Source organism: Hetaerina americana, unplaced genomic scaffold (genome assembly GCF_022747635.1).
Source record: "Hetaerina americana unplaced genomic scaffold, ioHetAmer1.1.p SCAF_11, whole genome shotgun sequence".
In the NCBI taxonomy this organism is placed as follows: domain Eukaryota; kingdom Metazoa; phylum Arthropoda; class Insecta; order Odonata; family Calopterygidae; genus Hetaerina; species Hetaerina americana.
This window is the reverse complement of record NW_027286181.1, coordinates 4,174,207-4,195,831: the sequence shown is the minus strand read 5'-3', so window position 1 is coordinate 4,195,831 and position 21,625 is coordinate 4,174,207. Positions and strand designations below refer to the sequence as shown.

The window sequence follows — 21,625 nt, the reverse complement described above, 5'->3', positions numbered from 1 at the left end:
CCCATTGAAGTATTTTATTCTTTCCGTTGTGAATAATTTTGAATGAGTCGTTGTAAAGCAATGCTTTATTTTCGAAACAAAATAATTCTTTGACACGCAGACAACTTATTTTCTGATTGCAATTTGTTCCATGACGATTGTCTCCACAATAATTCAAATATTCAAGTATAAAAGCAGGTGATTGTAACTTATGAAAAAATAATAAAATACCACTTACATGTAGATCTCTTATCAGAACCTACGCCGGGTCGCTGGGGCTCGATTTAATTTCACTGTGTAATAGCTTGGTGTTAAAGTGGAGAATTGAAAATGCTAATGTGTATGTACTGTACCATGATCATGTTAACGCAATTTTGATTAAAAATGTATTCCGAATGAATGAATATGGATTGGGGGTGGAAATTCGTCCAAACTTATCCTAAATATTTGAATATCACAAGCCGCTAGGTTTAGTAGCAGTGTCGCTCGGGGCTCTCAACCTATCAAACTGAAGTTGAGGACCGTCGCTGCTTGTCCTTACGTACGCTTAATTTTACGAGGTCGTTTGCCGATAGAAATTCAGCCCTCGAGCATTTGGTAGGCGAAAAAAATGACGGTTAGGAGCGTGTGTATATCGGGATGTGATTGGACAAATCGCCCCCTGCGGGTTAATCGCAAACTTGCACGCTTTTTCCCTGCGTCGTTCGATTCCGGTCAGTGATCCGTGGGAATGAATGAAGGCAGTTCATCCACGGTTGGCACCGTGGCGCAATAAAACGGCGGCGAGTGGGAGGGAGAGAAGAGGTGGAAAGAGCGGATTGGCCTCCTCCGCGGTCCCTTTTCATTGACTCCGAGTGGTCCGAGCGTCGTATTTCACGCCAAGGGCTCGATTGTATTCATCTGAAGTTTGTGTTTTATGGGCGTTTGCTCACAGCCAAGTCTTTCGAGTCCTGCCGGACGACGTGTTCGTGAAGAGCAAACCCCTTCGCCTGCAACGGCCTTGCTCTCCGGCCAACTGGGCACCTTTTCCAAAGCCGAGGAAAATGGTCGCCTCGCTCCCGATTAACCTCCCTCTGTCTGGGGATTGCAATCTAGAGTCGTAAAGCATCGAGTCTTCTATGCTGTAATTCGCGTGCATGGGAACAGTTCTATTTATAATCGATTTTAGCGCGTCGTGATTTGTCTCCCCCGTGACTTCGGAGTGTTTGATTTTGACGCAGATCGGACATTTGATTGGAATTCGTCTCTCTTTCGACTCGTGCGCTGATGTCGAAGATAAGTGTAGCTGTTGGTTCAAAACTGCTAAAACCTTTTCGGAAGGTTGAACGAGATTTTTAAGTATTGAACTGGAATGTGGCTTCATTATTTCTCTAGGGAAGTGCGCATTTCCAAGGGTTTACTGTAATGCGAAATTAGATTAATATGATTTTAATCTTTATCATGTATGTAGCGGGCCGGTTTATTCCGGATTGTTTACGATGAAGGGAACGGTTAAGCGTGGGATTGGGAAAGACCTACGCTGCGCTTAGCCGCTCGATGGACGAACGTGTTCACTGCAATGACAATCCTACCTACAAAAGCACTTGTTACTACCTCTTCTGTAGTATGTCACGTGCAGTCTTTTTGAGCTAGGTATTGTACTCGTAAGACTTCCCTTTTTTGTTTATATTTATCTGATTGTTCCGTCCCCCGCCAAGTGTCTTCGCCGACTTGGACAAGACTGTGTAGCTTTCCTGTGAAACAGTTTGAGACAAGCTCCTCTTGTACCTGAAAGAAACCAAACAACCCGAATGACATACCAGAGATTGATTTTCAGATAATATTCACGTGCAATATGAGCCATGTACCGTATATCATACCATTGTCATCATTTTCAGCCCGAAATCTCGTTAATATCGCGCCGGTGAGGACGGAAAAAATATGACGTGTTCACGGAGATATCCATATATCCAAGGGACGAAGTTGTGGAGTGCATTCTGAACAGATGATAGTTATGAAGAGAGATTGCTTCAAGTAAAGCCGAATTTTTTGAGGTGCATATCATCGAGCATATATCCTAAATTAGATTCAATTATAATCGTGTTCATCTTCAAATCACTTGCGGTGTAAATATAGTTAGGTGGGACAAAAAACGTGTCGTATCTCTTATGTAAAAAAAACCTGGTATTGAATTACAATCCTTCGCGGAGCGTACGATACGATACAAGTTTGTACGTCTCTCCTCGTTTATTTCCTGAAATAAATCCCCGAATAATTTGTAGCGATATTTTGGAGGTCGCAGTGCTATTTCAGAGTCACGTGCGTCACGGCGATTTGGACGCCCGTGTGAGGACGGAAGGCGAGAGGACGCCCTGATTTGAATATCATCATCTGCCCGGACCTTCCTCTTCCCGTGATAGTGAGCAATTTCAGCGGTGTGAACGCCTTCTGCGTAAAAATACACGTATTACGCTATACAATATTCACGTGGTGATTTTTCATTAACGAAAGGAATTGACCGAAAACAATTTAGGTCGGAGCGAGTGAAATTCACCAGAACAATAGTTGCAAGTTGTCAAGTAAAATAAGCTTTCTAAAAACGTTTCTTTCGTTGTTCTAAGCTCTTTCCAGTTTACGCGTATTGCTTTCATCTCCATTGCCTTCCCTTTTCATTTGCACGTTTGCCCAATGAAAAATGAAACGCCGCCTTTTAGGTACCCCAAAAACCACAGTTATCAACTCCAAGGTTGGTTTGATAGGTGGAGGCCACCCAGTACTAAGCCAAACGGCGTGTGAAATCCACTCATCAGGATATGGGGAGCTAGTTCCTTTACCTCTGTCGCATATGGTTTCCCAGAAATATCTAGCACCCGAAAAATCACAGCTTGAGTGAAGCTGAGGCGCCCCAAGAATCTACCCTGGGCCAAGTTGCCAACCCACTGGACTACCATGTCGTTTTTAACGCACTTTTTCAAAAAAGGCGAATTAAGGAGGCCTTTGGCTACAAGGGAACTTTAAAGGAAATTCACCCTTAACCTTTTTAAACCATCGACCAAAAAACTACTCTTATTGCAGTCAAATGTGGTTTACTGAAGTCCATATCTTCACTGGTTCCGACGAATAGTTGTCTGTCTCCATTGCTCTCTGCTTAATTCACCAATTGACCTAACCCCTTCGTGTTGACGCAAGTGTGTCTTCTCCCGTGATTCCTTCCGTCCGATTTTCTTTACTAATAACATGCTAATCATTTCATGTGTTACATGTGTCCAGGAAGGTTTTTCGCTCCTCTTCAGTATTCGGTGTTCGTAATTGTCTTCGGTGTTATTTTAAAGTTTAAAAATCCGATATAAAGGCAAAATATGGCTATTTTCGGGTAATGATACAAAAATAAATAATATCTTTTATGTCTTTCGGAATGCATCCATCGCCGTACATATGTTTTCTTACTCTGCTGTCTAGTGAGTAATTATTTCCATTTTCCAAGTGTGCATTGTTCACATGGCTCCGCTCATTGATTTTTTAGTGTTTGATTAATAGGACCTGTTTTTTGTAAAAACCAGTTTCAATTGTTATTTTCATTCGTTTCGCGGAGTGATAATTACTTGTCGTAGTTTTCCTTGACCTCGATCCACAATTAAACTGTCGCCTGGTTTTTTATTTATCCCTCATTTATTAACTGAGCTTAACATGTGTCTCTATCCTTTTGAGTGGACACCATGTGTGTAATAATTATATTTAATAGCCATGAATAATATACGGTATGCCTATCAAAGAAGCATAGTTCAGTTTCCATGTTGAAATTGGACCCCGGAGATAATAATGTCCTTTCCGGTGAATATTGTTTCCCTTAAACCTACTTTGTCATGACGGATATCTCGTCCTTTTATGATACGTTTGCTCCTTGTGAATGCATGACGGGATAATTATCTCTGTGTACGTTATGAGTAGGAGTCTTCCCGAGGAAGCGGAGTGTAAAGAATTGCGCAAATGCCGGTCGCTCTCGTGAAATTCTTCGGCGGGCGCGTGCGTCGTTGAGGCTCATTGCACGACCCTCTCGACGGCTGTCCTGGGAATTTTAACCGCTCGGGATGTTTCGCAAAACTGAATATCCGAGCGGAAAAAGTATTTGTGATTCTTCTCGTTTAGCAACGCTGCGATGTTCGTGACGAGATGACGTGCTCAAAATTCCTATTTTATAGAAGTCTGCCCAGTTTACTCTCCAAATTATCTCATAAGTGATTTTTTTTGCATTTTTTGCGTCTAGTCTTTACCGTGCGTGATATCTATTGAAATGATCGCAATATCTGAGCAGCGAATTCCAAGTCTTTAATTTCTTAAGGTCTTTGGGAGAGAATAGATCTCTGGATCGGCATGAAAAAAGTTGAAAAGACTTTGAATAGTGTGAAACATGTAGTATAGGGGTGCGTGGTGCAATTAGGTGCGGGGTTTAACATTTCTGCATGGTACCCTGAAAGCCACCGCTAGAATATGATGTTGAAAAACCTGATACTGATTGGTGTAATTTGACCAAAATATATTATCTTCACTGCGGAAGTTTATCAATCGTCACCTAAGCACTTCATTTGTTCGCTCAGAATTCCGTTCCTTTTCTGGTGTCCTCAATAAAACCTAATATGTACATCGTCCTGAATGATCCCTAATCATTGGCACCTTTTGCATGGGTATACCGATGTGTTGACTGGTTTCTTTCATCCCAGCTTCTTCGTGTTCCTAATTTCTAACCCATCTGACCTTGACTGCATCAACTCCAAGAAATGACCAATGCATTGAATTTTCTTTGAAACATAGTCGTCTTGCGTGCATAAAGGAATATTGAAATTTCGTCACTCTGCTTTTCTCCTGTTCATTTTGGAAAATTGCAACTGCGAAATAATTAAATAATGATTTTTTTGGCACTGCGGGTAATCGCATTGGCACTGCTTTATAGTTTTGTTACGCGGGAGATTTATTTATTTGCTACGGTAATCATTAAAAGATGGCGTTCCCTTCATCGATAAAAGGTGAGGATAGTACTCCGGAAATTTTTCTCCCCACTGTTTAACAGTTTGAAGAGGAGGTATTTATGCCGTCTCCGTGTCCCCAACTTAATCAAAATTTAATAGAGCGCTGAGGTTTGGTAGCAATTAATCACTCTCTCAATGCCAAGAGTCGCCAACTCTCGTCGCTCCGTCATTCATTCTCGGAGCCATTGTCGCTGAAATCCATCTTTCCCGTCTCTCCTGGATGGTGAGGCTCTCACAACGGTGACGCTTTAGTCACAAGTTCTTGTTTTCGCATTGGACTTTTTTTTTATCTCAAAATGACGGAAAAGCGAACGAGGAATCTGAGCGGAGAATTCTTTTATGTAATGGGTTTGGTCTCGGCGAGGCATTTTTTTCAAATCTGCGGCAATGAGCGAGGTTTTATTTGGCTATGTTAATATTTGCCATTTCTAATGTAATCACGGATTCTGTAGAACTTCCTCTTACTTTTTACATCGTTGACCGGTCGCGCTTCCGGGAACTTCGTCACAATTTCTAAGGAAGCGACGATGTTTACGAGTTATGTCGTCCATTCACTTAAATTAATGAAAAGTTCTCTAATCTTAAAATAATTGCCTGCTCACAATGAACTTTATTTTGACGTCGAATTACGTTTTCGACGACATTTGAAACATACGAATGGTGGAGTAAATAAGCTAGAGGAGAAATTCAACGCCGATGTTCACACCATCGCGCTACGCGCACATTAATCCATGGTATTTCTAGAATTGACGTTTTTCATGAGTCGAGCACTTGGGGAGGCAGTTCAGTGATATAGCTATTGATGGAATTGGCACAGATTGATGCCTTACAGCTGCGGGCGCTTGTTATAATATATTTTCAATGGGCTCCAAATGCTTAATTTGAAAATGAAACAAGATGGATCCCATGAAGACGACCGTAATAATAGGTCGAGAAATATTTATACCTTGAATTAATGAAGCCAGATGTGAACTGAGAGTTCTTATGGAGACTTTTTGTGCATAGTCATCGATGAAGTAATTTTGTACATGCGCCAAAGGAAATGAAAGATGGTGGTAAGCTCAAATTGAATTCCAAGGTGTATATGATACTTCATTGTGCCTTCCATTTTAAATGGTTGCAAATTTTATCCCTAAGCCACAAAAAAAACGCCGTGTAAAATCTTTGCATTTACTATCTTGGCAGTACGTCTTTTTTTCCCCTAAATTCCTCTGTGGTAATTTTGGAATGCCACCAGATACAGCCCACCCATCCCTCCTTTTATTTTCCCAGAGTAGAGAGGAAATATTTTTGAATAAATGACTAAGTGGCCGTAGAATTTCAAAACTACCAAAGCAACAAAAAAATGGACCCTATATTTAACTCCACCCTCAAATATTCGCACCTTTGTTTTTGGCGAATCGTCTTGTCCTACGGGTAAATTTGTATAGTTATTCGAATCCGTAGAATTCCTTTTTCTTCTCTCTTATTTTGAACCCCATCTCCTTTGCAGATCATGCGGTGTCACAAGCGATGGCGATGGCCCCTCGGCGCTCCGGCAGTTTTCCCGGAAGCGACTCCGTGGTGTCTGGGGGCGGTGGGAGCGGCAACGGCGGGGGTGGTGGAGGCGGCGGCGGCGGAGGAGGCGTCCTCTCGCCGAGGTCAGCGGAGACTGGCGGCGGCCTGGGCGTGAAAATGGTCGAATACGTCCTCGGGTCCTCGCCCACCGGCAAGGACCTCGAGCAAAGGATGAGGGGCCTAGTAATGGTGAGTGGCACCTGGATTTTTCTCACTTCTTCTTCTCCTCTCGAAAGCGTAATTTTAAAAATATGGACTAATTTATTAAAAGAAAAGAGTCCTCCGTAAAATCCAAAATGGAGTCATTTTTGTGTCAGAAGCAATATGGAACGGGCATTCCCCCCCCCCCCCCCCCCCCGCCACTGCGTGTCTATGTCATCCATGCACGAGTTGTTTCCACGTGCTTTGGTAGAACCCCCTCCAATTAACGGTCAAATAAGCATGAAATCACAGTAACCTAGTCGGCAACTATGCATTGCGTATTCCCAGGTAACTAGATGGTCATGGAACATAGAAAATATATCGCGTTAACTTTTTTACGTCATGAAATGCGTATTTAACTGTCCAGACTCCGTCATGTAAAGAGAATGTTTTTTCTTTCGCGGATGATTACTGCTTTCAATCCATATGGTATGGCCTTTTTATCGACCCCTGTATAGTGTCTACAACGTCAAGAAATTAGTGAATACAACTGAACTTGGAAAGCTTTTAAAATAGTAGGGATTGATCGTACTGTTCTATTTTTTAGGATTTAAAATCAAAATAACATGCTGGTTTGCCTGTTAAAATGTTTTACCCCGTCCATATTTTTTGGTAATTTGGGTGAAAATTTCCAGTGTAAATTTGTAAAACTGGGTTAAATCTTCGGGAAATGACCCAACACCCTCGAGCAAGAACTCTGAACCTAAGTTAATGTTTCCCTTTGAAAAATTTGCCTTACTAGAAGAGGTCATTTTGTGTTTTTTTCAGTTGGTCTTGTTTTCAGTTTCCTTCGCTTACTTGCTCCATTTCTTACCGTAAGTTAGATGAATTGCTGACGTGGCTAATTTGAAACTGATGTTGTTGGGTATAACTAAATTACCTGTACAAATTAAGGAAATTTTTATAATCTTTTTAATCTGTAAAAATCTAGGGAAAAATCAAAGAAAAACTTTATAATGCAATCAATTTTGGCAGATCAGTTTCTTTAGCCATTTCATGCCTATCTATTTAACTTTCGTATTATCCAACGTTTTCTCTGTCGTTACTCTACCCAGTTATCGACATCTTCAGGAATAAATAAGTACAATTGATAAACCAAACAGTTAAAAGAATTTATTTCATACCGTCTTAATTTTTTTCGTTAGAATGTCATCATTTTCCTGATGACAGTCATTTGATGGTAGTGTAATAACTATTTTTATTATGCCAGAATTTTGCTTTTAGAGCTCTCAGGCCATGACCTTTAGTGTAGACCCTGATCGATCTGACACGTCCCTTTATACTCCCTTCCGCATTTCACTCTCTCTCTCTCGATCAAAGCCGTGTTTTATCAGACCCGGGACGTCGCGCCATCAGCAGATACGCCCACACCGCCTCATCACGATTCATTAGATTTTGAAGCCCATCTTTCCCTCCAATAGCGCGTGTCAAAGATTTGGATGGGTCCCTCGACCTCCTCCATTCCAATAAATTAATGTCGAAATGTAGGCATTCGCCGAAGTGAAAGCTCGATTGCATTCACTTGATTGTCCGCTTAAGAGATGGTTTGATAATGATAGTATTTTCGCTGAAGTGTAATGAATTCGCCAGTAAATTTACTCATTTTTTCCTTCGGATATGTGGTTAGCTCCTCATCCTCAAAATGTGAATTATATACTATATCGTTCGGAAGAGTTAATTATTGAGTTGCTTGCCTTTTATGGAACTCTTTTTGTTCGTTTGCACTGATGCAACATTCTTTGGTGTGTTCTAAAGAGTATTTTAGATGAAATAATATTTTTTGGTTGTTTAGGTGGTTTGTATCCTTTGCAGACATTCCTAAGTATCTTGGTTAGCGTGCATTTCTTGTTCGACCGTCCCTGTCCTTAAACGTATCAGGAATATTCAAATGTCTGTCGAAAGTAATTCAGCATTTAATTACTGGGACGCTCGCATCATGCCGAGTACTTTTGTTAAATTTATGATTTTGTCGTTTCTAATGTAATTTGTAAAATAACGCTTCTCAAGCGAATTTTTTTGAGTGTCCATTTTGTATAGTAGCCGAAGATTTAGTATTCAACATTGTGTTGTTTATTTAACGGACGAATTTCTTTGATTGTTAGGGAAATGTAAGTTTTCTCATTAATCGAAATTATATCCTAGTACTGCAGGCAACCCCACGCACGGCTAGCTCTAAAAGAGTGAAATTTTCGTGAGCGAACTTGCCAAGAGTGCAGACAAAACAGCATGTGGTTTTGGCTGCTCAATTAATCACTTGAGTAGTGCTACAGGCCCACGTTTGCCATAAAATGCCTGTTTTCCATTGTAATGAAACCTTGGGTAGTGAGTTTTAGCGGCGTAATGCCAACATATGTAGGGATAAAAAATTATGTATATCAGAGGTGATTACTCTTCTTACTCGATTGAAAATATGGTATTTCCTTTTTTGATGTCCAGGGTTTGTTTTTACCTTTCCCACAGCCATGTTTAGAGCTGATGGTGGAATTTTAATTTTTACTTTCCAGTTTTCATTCATCAAGTTGATAAAAATTATTACTTTATAATATTATTAGCTGTCATTAATCAATTATAAAGATGTTTTTATTATTATTAAGAAGCATTCAATAGTGACTTGACATGTATGAATTTAAATTTATTGATATTATGATGATTTATATTGAATTGATAAAAATGAGCCACAGGCAACTTTATTTTCATGTCTCAGAGCTGTTAATGGGGGCCTGCCCAGTGTATTAGTTGCAAACGGTAAACGGAAATGTCAACTATTGCATGTATGGTTTTTGAAATGCAATCTCTGAAAAGAGTTTATTGCTAATTTTCATGTAACTAAATTAATGGTGCTTCGATCAGTTATTCATTAAATTAATTGTCTTTTGTCATTATTCGTCTTCATATTTGTGGTTTTTTTTCAGAATTCAAGTGACTCAGACAAGAAAGACAAAGACAAAGGAGCATCATCCTCCCCATATGATGGCAGTGGAGGTGGGGGTGGCGGCGGAGGAGGAGGTGGATCCGGCTCGGGGAAGAAAGATGTCGAAAATGGAAATGCAGTGGTGCAGACAAATGGAGTTGTGGTTGTACAGAATGGGGTAGGCGATGACGACAAAGCCTTCAAGTGAGTACTTTCATCTGTGCTATGCATTCTTTTTGGCTGTTCCAAACTTAATTATACTGTCTTTAAATGATGAACCCATATTATATCAACTGAATCATGCATGGTAGTATTTATTCCAATGAATACAAAAATGATATCTAGGTACATGAATATTAATAATTCTATTCTATCATTAGTCCGTATCACTCCCATATGTGTTTTTAGGTCAAAGAGCATGTTTTCAATAAGTGAAATGCCAAGCTGAAATCTTTATTTATACAAAATTTTCCATTGATGGATTGCCCATTTTCTATCATATCATTTGAGCAGTTTACTAAGGAATGAGAATATTGTAATGAGGCTTTTGTTAAAGATTGGACACTACTACTTAGTTTGACATTTACTTTTCATGCCATTAGAGAAGTGTTACTAGAATATGGCTGGAAGGCAAGCAATAATGAGCACTTAATCTTTTAATTTGGTTAGTAAGAGAGTGTGTTTTCCCCAATGTGTGGCTGTAAGGATGCTGGGACACACTCTATTCAGGGTATAAAAAGGGTCTTCCAACCTCCTGCTCTTTGTTCCCCCTTACTTACACCATTTATATCGTAACTCTAGAGTCATACTCTTCCCAAAATAAATCAACAAATTAACCTCTCCGCCTTCTTAAGCAAACCTGTGCATTTTTAACATCATAGCAATTTTGCTAGAAACCATACCCTAAAAGTTCTTCCCTCTAGGGGTGTAGGTGCAGATCTTTGTATGTGAGCAATTTGTGTCATCAGTGTTGCTACCATAGCATGGTTTGCAATCATGCATTTTGTGATCCAGTTTAAATGATTCATGTTGGAATGAGGAACAACATTTTAATACAGCAAAGAACAGTGATTTCATGTTGGTTATCTATCACACAAATAATGATTTTGTGAAAGTTATAGAGATCTGTGATTGCACCAAGGAGTGCTTTCAGCATTAGACTTCTAGCTCATGAGTAGTTTAGGTAAGCGATACAGAGGAGAGGGAGACACGTAGTAATTAGATGTCAGGATTGTTTGACCTCTTGGTCTATGCTATGGAGACAACAAATGTAGAAGCTTTTATCACTACCTCTCCTGCTCTTTGGCTGAATCTTCCTACTTGTGAGTACAAGCCAGCTCTTCCTCTGCCCCACCTTCACAGGCAGGTCCATTAGAATCTGATGATTTAATCATTAACTGGCTCTACATCTTTAATTTCTTACTTCAATAATATTCAGCATATTTAGCATAGAGCATGTTTACATCAAAGAGCTTCTGCTCTCATTAAACTGTTCCATCTTTGTTGTTATGTATAGTACACTAACTCTCGATTATCTGTGTGCAGATTATTTGTTTTGCAGGTATACTATCAAACAAATTAATCATTAATTTTCCAAACTGAATTACTGAAGCAGTATCATATGATGAACATGTATCCTTATCAGCAATCCTTCTTCAATATTCGTCCTTTGCCAGTGATTTGTTTTTTCTTCACCAAGTGATCGGTTAAGCTTTCTGAGGAAAATATTTTCTGCAAATTCCCTTGATGATCATTCTGTGTTCTGGAAAACCATTATTTCACACTCTTAAAGATGGTTGAGAAACCAAAAAAATTGTACTTTCCATTGTTAAAAATGAAAATGAATTATAAGAAATGAAAAAGGTGATCAAATGGCTCTGCAAATGAATGAATAATTTATGCAGCAGAATGCTCTGATAAAGGTGTACTTTTAATTGCTGAGTAAACAAAGAATAAATTTATGAAGACCAAGTTATTTGGCTCAGGGTCAGATTTAGAAATGTAGGTACATAACCTCAACACATATATTTCATATTTGAAATAAGAGAGAATAAATGAGTTTAACTGGATCATTCTATGGGTGTATGCATTATATGCATTTCGAGGGATGAAGTTCACAGACCCTAATTATGAAGTCCTATATTAATAAGGATACTGGTAATCTTCAAAGAAATAAAAATTATGAAATATGTGTATTTTAACGGCAGGTTCTGCATTTGCCTTGGCCCTCTACCAATATTAGGAACTCAACCATGGTGCATTATTACATTTCCCCCTTATCTATTTTTCTTAAATTTTTTTTACATAGAAATTATGTTTTGTCCCTTTTCATAGTTTTCGCTCTGGATGAATTTGATTTTTCCTTTCTTTTGGGAATCCTAACATATATTTGAGTGAACATGGTGGAGGGAATATGTTTTGTAAGAATTACGGTACAAAAACTCCTGGTATATAGTTCAAGATCTGATGTTAATATATTTCTCTAATATTCCTTCAAAGTTCTAAAGTCAATGTTTTAAGCATCGTATAATGTACTGATCACCTGCAGCTTTTACTCAAGATAAAATAGAGCTTCAGGTAATGGGTTTCACAAATTACATTTTAATTTATTTTTTATCGGCTGATATTCATAGTTACCCATCCCATTACTTCCTCTGAAAGTTGCATGGAAAGTTTTATATTGAGGAAAAGTTATTGATGCAGGTGAACTGTGTACACAAAAGTTTGCTTGCAATTATGTTTAATCATAAAACAGTTTGCAATTAAATGGTGACATCAGTTTATTTTCCTGGCAAAATATGCCCTCTTAATTTACATTTAGATAAAAACGTGTAACATCATCCATCAATATTATCCTGCTGAAATCAAATATAATTTCAATGGGTTGTTAGAAACAATAATTCCACATGCAGAATACCATGTCTTTTAGGAATTAGGCATTAGTCTACCAATCCCACGGAGCTCTTTTCCATGTGTCAGCACCTATCCTTTTCAGTACATATTTAAATGGTGGCTCCAAACAATTCAGCTTGACTATGGGTCTTGTGGTCTTATGTTTATTAATACGTTAAAAAAGTACATATTCAAATGATAAATAAGTTGAATTTATTTGCTTAGTTGTTGATAAAGAAACTTTTATTAATACTATGCTTATGTGAGTATTCTGTCCTGATACATGCCCTTGAAAAGCAAACAGGTAGCAATAACTCCATGCCCTATCAGTGGGATTGGATAAGTGAATTGAGATAAAAAAGAAAAGAAAAGGTGGGAGAGAATTGAGACACGAAGAAAGGGAAAGATACAGATTTGCTCCGCTGTGAAGTAAAAGGGGATGATGATGAGTGAGAGACTAAAACTTGTCATTGCACACTCTAATCATAGAAATAATGATTGTAGGTTGCTCCTGTGTCTCCCTGCAGTGTGATTGTTGGGTTTTAGAAAGTTTTGTACCAAATTTTGTCCTATACAATCAAAGAATGTAAGGATTTCTTCAAAAGAGACGGCCTTAAAAATGATATTTATTGTTTTCAACTCAGGATTATGTATTATTATTTCAGGCCTTGTGTTTTTTTCCATGAGACTAGAGGAGCTGCCATATTAAAAGTTTTGAGGACTTAAGAATAGGATCAGGAAGATATATGGAATATATACATAGTGGGTTTAAGTATTTTAGGTTTATTTTTCATAAGTGCAGCTCAGCTTGTGTACTCTGTTCTATTCTAATGTTGAATATTAAATTTTAGCTCATTTGGTGGGTGATGATCCTGTTCAATAAAATTGTTTGCTGTGATTTATTTTAGAATTTACCGGAAGTTTTAAAGTAAAATAATCTATGCAACAATTTCAGAGTGTAAAAATCATTCGCCTTGACTGGGATTCGAACCCAGATCCCTCAATATCCGGTCGAGTGCTTTAGCCACTTAAGCTACCGAGGCGTCCTCTTAAACTCTGAAATTTTTGGGGCTTTTAACTACGAATGCCTGGATATTGAGGGATCTGGGTTCGAATCCCAGTCAAGGCGAATGATTTTTACACTCTGAAATTGTTGCATTGAAATGCACATTAGCGGATGACTCCGTTAAAAGTTACTGTTGCGGCATCTCCCGCAGTTTCTTTGGAATTTGTCAAAGTGAAAACACCATATGTGTTTAAAGTTGGCTTTAACCTCGTGGACTGTGGCGCCTCGCGCACGACTACAAATGCCTGTGACATTGTATGTACGGTATTTCGTCACAACATCTTGTTCCTTTAAAAGCCCCAAAAATTTCAGAGTTTAAGAGGACGCCTCGGTAGCTTAAGTGGCTAAAGCACTCGACCGGATATTGAGGGATCTGGGTTCGAATCCCAGTCAAGGCGAATGATTTTTACACTCTGAAATTGTTGCATTGAAATGCACATTAGCGGATGACTCCGTTAAAAGTTACTGTTGCGGCATCTCCCGCAGTTTCTTTGGAATTTAAAATAATCTATGTTTATAGGGCTTAATATTAGGTTAGCTCTGCCTTCACCCGAGAAAACAACCTTCCAGCTGATTATAATGGTAGGGTTATTGTTAAAAAGTGAATTTGAAAATAAGAGTGTCAAATTACTGACATCATACATACTGGTTAATTGCAAAAACATACTAAAGAAGCTTTCCAAAATATTTAGGAATGCCAATAAAATTTGAATGAGCTTACACTCTACTTTGGAATCCATGTTGACAGAAAGTCAATATGACTTCCAAATTAATGCATAAATAACATCAAGTGATTGGAATATTAATGAATGTTGTAAAATTGTAGGATAGGGGAAGATATATTGTTTTACTGGCCTTTCTCTATTAGCATTTCTACAGTAATTAGCAATGTCCCTGTGGTATGTATTTAATTTTGATAAAATTATGGGAACTTTTTCAATTCTACTATTTGATCAGTAGATGATAAGTAAGATATGAGTGCTTTGTTGGAAAAGTAAAACGAATAAGTCATAATTAAGTAAACGAGTTTTCTGTTTTGTTTACGGCATGAAACATCAAGTCCCACGTCACACAGACAGTACAAAATTGCATCACTGTAAAATATATCAGCTGTAGAAAATTAAGAGCAGATCTTCTGGATTTAAATTTAACTAATTGCGTACACAAATATTTTAAATTATAGTTGAAAGTGCTGTATTTACTCTATGCAGTACTTTAAATGCTGTAATTATTTACCGCTTGTTTCCTTGTTGTTAATTAATTAAGATCTTAATATTTATGAATGTACATTAACACTTCTACTGAGAAGGATGCCATTTTGAAAAAGTAAAGTAATTATATAGTTGTCATGTATAACTCTCCTCATTATCAGTGAAAATACCTTATCTTTATTTGAATATCTAAATGTTTTCTACTTAGGGTTGAGTTTGAGTTCTCCTTAAATCATGTCATTTGAACTGGTTGCTGAGTAATAGGTAGACATTTTTGACTCCCATGATAATGGCATTTGTGTCAAGGTGACTGGGACAACAACATAGATATTTTATGAGGTTTTTTAATGGTGATTTTCAGCATTATATAATTGAGTTTTAATGAGAGCAATCTTTACTATGTGTTATGGTTGATAACGATATTAATTCACATTCAAATGCAAGTTCTAATTTTTGCCTTGTGGGCTTCCTCAAGGAATAAATAAGTGGCCAAGTTACACTGGGGAAGGGACATCAAGATGCCTCATTTGTGTTAGCTGGGCACCAACTTTTTTCGCAATAATAAAAGGCCATCCAAAATGTAAATTTGAAATCATTTTATATCTGAAAATGGATTGCAAAAATCAAAGTACTCAACCACGAGGTTGATTTGCTTGGTGATAGTATAGTCAAACTACTAAGCCAGTGTGTGAAATTCACACCCCCAGACATGCTATTAATAGCAGAAAACATATTTTTTCACTGTAATATGTAATGAATATACAAGTACAGATGTGAATTCGTAAGTTTTTAGACCTATGCATATATCTGACTGTCGCGCCAATTCTATTAATTTTTTCTCTCAGCTACAACTTGTTAAGTTGTTCCATATAGAAAAAATGCAACAGGCTTTAGTTATGATAATGACTTTACATTGATAACACTAAGTGAACAAATAAAAATGTCATTTCGTAAACGAGGTTATTACTGACCACACGGCAATGCCATAAACTTCATCTATAAATTTTGGACGTTTCACAGTAAAGGTTAGACTAGAACTTGTTCATTTGTGAACTGACATATCTTTCACTCGTGGAAATGTATCACAACGTGTTGCTCTGCACTTTTGGGAGAAAATTGATGGAATCCGTTTAAAATATCGGTGAAATTAAAATGATCGTTCATTTAACGCGTGGTTAATATGCATACAGCAAATGACGTAATCATCCAATTTTGGTAAATCTATCGCCTCCTATCTGGGGGTTTTACATAACGGTATTTATTTAACAACGATCGGGCGACACTGGAAATTGGTCTGCATGCTGTTTGATTCATTTTTAGAATATTTTAAATCAGAAAGAAGTTGTAAAAACGTCAATTTAACTACCTGTTGTGCGGTGGAAAATTTGCTGGAGTTACCGCGTTCCTTGAAATACCCCGCGCGCCATCTGTTACTTGTTTTTTCAAGTTATTCGTTGCGGCTACCTCTCGTCAATCGTTAAGAGGTGAATTCGAAAGTTTTCATTGATAGCCGTTTTCGGCCGCTTACTTGTTGATGAATCTTGCTGAGTGTACATATTCCTGACGCTGTAATGTTAACTTTTTCACTCATATAAGTGAATCCATACTTTTTTTATGACAAGTTTACAAATCAGGAAATGTTTTCGTACTTCTCCCCGCTCACTAATCGTTGTGTTGAGAAACACATAAACAGATTATCGACAGAGGATGCTAATTTTCGGTAAGAATTTTTGTCAGTTTCGTATTGCTTGAACGCATTCATTGGAAGATTGTATTAAAAAACTTGTTTATGTATTGATACTTATTTAATCGGAAGAACCAATATTAGGGACGCATCTGTTACACTCCAACGAAAACTATGATAAAAATCAACCGGTTAAAGGCAATCTTGCCTATAATTAGTTAACTAAATTCATAATTAATCAAATAAATGTTTTTCACATCCTTTGAACAAGGTTTGATGCCGTTGCGATTTTGATAATTGTGATACCTCGTCTAGTAAGCCGTTCAGCTGTTCATGTTTTGAATATTTTCCATTTTCATTTCATCAATAACGGAACTTAAATTCAGTAGTCAGGATTCATGAAAGCATTTTATTGTTTCATGCATTATTGTTTTTCTATACCAGTTGTCTAATTATTTGTTAATGGCCTTTAATTTGTTTGATTGGTAATTTAGATACTAGAAAATATTGAAAACAATGTGATTGTTGTGATGGATGAATGAAATTTCAGAGAGTATAATTCTTTCAGAAACTATAATATAATCATTCACTGAACTGGACTAAAACGTTTGAAGGCAACTGTGCTTCATTTATGTCAAATTAGATACTGAGTTGTTCTGAATAACATGTTGTCTTATTGTTATAACGTTTTCTACTATTTTTGATGATAGTAAGCTAGTTAGCAGATAGATAGCTAGTGTTTGGTGATAGAAACCTGAAAATGCATTTTAGGATTAATACCAATTACTTCACAATCGAAATTCAAGTTTAATGAATAACTGGTTCATGCAATATATATTTTCATTCGTTTAATGCAAAAGCTATAGCTAGCCTAGACTATTAATTGTTCAATGCTTGTAGGCTGGTGTTGTATGAAAGTAATCTTTTGTGCTATCTTTTATATGATATGAATTGGCAAAACACAATTTCATTGGCACCTCAAATCCAATCCTTTTGACCGAACTAATTGTGAAAATATGTTTGGATAAAATAAATGACCCATCCATTATGCAAATGGAAGTAGTTTTTACAAGACCCTATGCCAAATCAAATTTTTATTGTTTTATTAAATTTTAATTGTTATTTTTACAATGCATTTGTATGGAAGTATAGAACTTTTTGCAGGGGATGAGCAGGGTGCATTAAGCCAACACAAAAAGATGATTATTCTGGTTTTGTGATTGATCTTTGCAGTATTAATATTTATGGAGAATAAAACAGCGCTTATACTTTCATGAGACTGGTATTTAGCCTGTTGATATTTCATTTTTAATTGGCTTTTGTCAATTGGTATGAAGTAATAAATACATATATAATAATTATGTTTTTTGCGTTATGCTGTCCAGTTCTGTGTTTCATCTGTGTAACAGTAGACATTGTGATTGAGAGGTGAGGATTATCGTTTTTTTAAATCTCTCTGCAGTCGAACGCCAGGCAGTCGCCAACCATCCCCTGCAGAAGAGGACATGGCCAATAAAAATAGTCAAGGAGTTGTCAAGGAAGAAATAGTAGTTGTTCAAGTTGGAGGAGCCGGTGGAGGCGGAGGTGGTGTTGGGACAGGAAGGCCAGGGGTTGTGAATCAGCTACACCACCCTCATCACAATCCACACCACAATCACCCTTATCACCACCAGCACCACCCTGGCCATCACCATGGCATTGGCAACAGCAGCAACAATGGAATTGGGCCACACCACCACCAGGTGAGAATAGTTTTCATTCTGTCTTGAATGTGATTTGAGGTCCTTCACAGCAACCAATCAAAAAGCAAAGATCTCTCCATTTCTTCACCTTCATTTGTATGTTCATTTCATTGACTGGATGGAAGGTAATTACACAATGTCTGTGTATTGAAGCATATTGGAAATCTCTCGTTTTAAACTTGCTGGAAAAAATATTCCTTGGACCAAAAAAATAAAAATAATCAAGTGAGTACTGAAGGTGTTACAATTAACAAGGTATTAACAAACATTTAAGTACACTTCAGTCCAATGGTCACTTGTGTTTCTTTAGACTTTATTATAATCTCAAAACATTTGAAAAATCATCTCATATTTATGTGAAAAAACATCTGTCCTCCACATACTTATCGCCAGTTAAAATTTGAAAACATTTTAGTCTCTGCCACCATACACCATAAGTCTCCGGCGTAAAAGAAATCTCTAAATAGTGGGTATAAAGGATGCATTCTAAAATTTCAGTGCATTTGGAATGCAAAATTGCTCTGTCATAATTGGAGAGGCTTTATATTTTGGAATGCTGGGTGGAATAGGTATCTGTCAAGATGCGTCCCTTTCTGTGGGAAATTGGCAATGGCCACGGCCATATGCACAAGAGATGTGGAAAATTCATTAATGATAACAGAATAGAAGTTAGGATGTCATTTATCATAAAAATAATGAAATGTAAAAATGTCATACTATTTATTATTTTTTGTTTGCTTATTACAGCTCAAAATTAGTAGTAATAATAATTTTATAATAATAGGCTTATGTGAACTCTTTGAAAATTATGATTGTTTTTTCAAGAATGAGTATGAAAAAGATACAAGAATTCCTGTCGTAGCTCAACTTAATGTTATTCTTTCACATTACAGCAGCACTTTTTAGGGGTCAACTATTTAAATTAAATTTATAATTGGAAATGGCAAAGAAAATCATTGGTTTGGTTTGGGTTTTTATTTAAAATGATGAAACTTGTTAGGATTGGTTAGAAATGTTATGATATTCAGATATTTTAGGGTTGTTTTTAGACAGTCCGAATCTATCATATATCTTCTTATTCTTCCTAAGTCCTAGAAAAGATTCCTAGTCCATTGCAAACAATTGCTCATCACAAAGTGGGAGATAGGAGATCAAAGAGGGGAGTCGAGCGGAACTGTCCCGATTCTGTAACAATTGGTAATTTTCACCCAACCACCTTCTCTACCAACTGCCCCTTACTAGGAAATAGGAGATGTCATAAATGGGAAATCTGGAAGTTGAAAAGGCAGTAATGTAAGGGTTGGGTGTTGCTTGTCAATTGAAGTCTTGTACTTGAGCCATTCAATGCAGCCTGTTTGAACACAAAAAGGTAGCGGGCACCCATGTGTGGCTCTTCCATGAAATTTTTTCATCCCTGATATTGTGTCTTTCAGTCCATAGTGAATCTTTTACCCCTATTAATTCTGGCACCAAGATTGCAAGTCATTGTAATACTGCTAATGCCGCATTGAAAGGAGCATACTCTTGGTGCAATGGTTCTTGTCAGGGATGTTCGCAATTTTTATCACACTAAATTTTTGTGACTTGAATTATTGCATGGTAGTCAGTGAGGTTGTGGCCCACATGTGATGGAGAGATTTTAATTTTCAAGTCAATTGACATTTATGCAATGGCATTCATTCTGCAATTTATTTCTCTTTCTCCACAAACATTTCATATGCCCAGTGCTTTTTCCAATGTTCCCACTAGAGAGGCATATCTATGTTAATTGAATACCCTACCAATAAACAAGAGGGAACATGCCATTTAATGTCTAATTTACAAGTAGTCTCACGCCCATACATTATTTTCCAATATAAATTGAACTTCTTGGACATTCATATATACTGGTACTCACTTGTATTGTCAACGTTTTGTCATTATGCAAAAAATATCATGTTTTTCTCAAAATAGACCCAATATGTGAGTATGGTTAGAAATATATGGTTCAAAGATGATGAAGGGAATTGTCTTGGTGCGGCGGCTAGTGCATTGGCTTCCCACCACGGGGTTCAAACTGGTTTTGTGGAAATTTTCAGTGGTATCCCAATCCCCACTCAAGGGCTTGGTAGAGGACCCACTTCCAAGTGGATTCCTCAATCCATTGATTGGGACATAAACGGTGGACCCTCCGTCTCTGTCACTTAGAGTCAGCTGGGCCCAAATATGATATGTTGCTTACTGTGGAGATAAATGGTAAAGAAAAAAAAATGTGTAATGAGGAATGTGAGATGTGAAAGGAGGGAATGATCACACCGCGCCCTCATTTGTTGATGCTGCTCACAGGAGACTGAAGATGGCTTTGCAGTAGATTTTGCAATGCTTATTTCTAATTGATTCTTATCTTTTGCTCAGTTACTGTGAAGGAATAATGGGGGCTGCCTTTAATCTGGCCTTCACAATGTCAGGGCTGCGTATGTAGTAGCGTATATGCGTGACTTCACATGGCTGAACTCTTAATCTAATTATATGTGGGAAGGGTGCAATCTGATCTGCAGAAAAATTCAACAAATTAGGGAAGAAATGTTATTACTTTTTCCTGAAGTAGATACTTGTTTAATATTTGTGACCAAAACTTTTTTTTAAATTTGTTCTAATTAACCCCTTCATTTTCTCTCAATTTGCCTTGAAAATTATATTACATTTGCGTGCAGATTATGTTGGGAGACGTGTGAGACTCTTTGGAAGTGTTTTGGTCCAAGAGGGTCAACATACAACGGACATATGAAGAATAATTGCATTAGGCAAAGAATCTGAAACAGGGGGAAGGGATGGTGACCAGGACACTGAATTAGGATGTTAGGAAAAGTTAAGTTTAAACTTTGATGCAGTGTGTGGTTTAATATGGTGTGGAAACCTGGTTGTTGAAGCAAAATGTTGGACATGTATTGGAGGCTTTTGGGATGGTGTGGATTAAGGATAAAGGATAAAGAAGTAAAATGAACGGAATGAAAAACAAATGAGGAAGCACAATCAATGGGGTGGTAGGGGAAGAAAGAGAGGTTTTGGGAGGAAATCATACGAGGCAAGGAAAGTGGATGCTCAGTGTTTTGATTGTTGATGGAATGTTTAAGACTGATAGAGGGGAGTAAAATTGACAAGCAAGTAGGAAAAGGAGAGGCCAGTTAGATGGAATGATGAGTTGCAGAAGGTATGCAGAGTTGAAAAAGAGGTTTATTTTATAGTTTCGGGTTGGGTCTAGTCAGGTGTAACTTACATATATACATATAATGCAGGAAAGAATGAGTCCTTGTACATCGATAACCTTTCTTAAATGGTAGTCCACAAAAATAATAGTGCATAGATGATGTAAAGTTTTCTATATCTACATAATACCCCG

General features: G+C 37.5%; 1 protein-coding gene across 1 annotated transcript in view; it reads left to right on the top strand.

The window, feature by feature from the left end:
- LOC139701070 (pumilio homolog 2-like) overlaps positions 1-21,625 on the top strand; it is a 1,002,002-nt gene that overhangs the window by 513,316 nt on the left and 467,061 nt on the right. Inside the window, exons 5-7 of the mRNA XM_071599645.1 lie at positions 6,475-6,728; positions 9,653-9,855; positions 17,967-18,246. Of these exons, the coding sequence (XP_071455746.1) occupies positions 6,475-6,728; positions 9,653-9,855; positions 17,967-18,246 (737 nt within the window). The remainder of the gene's footprint in view (positions 1-6,474; positions 6,729-9,652; positions 9,856-17,966; positions 18,247-21,625) is intronic.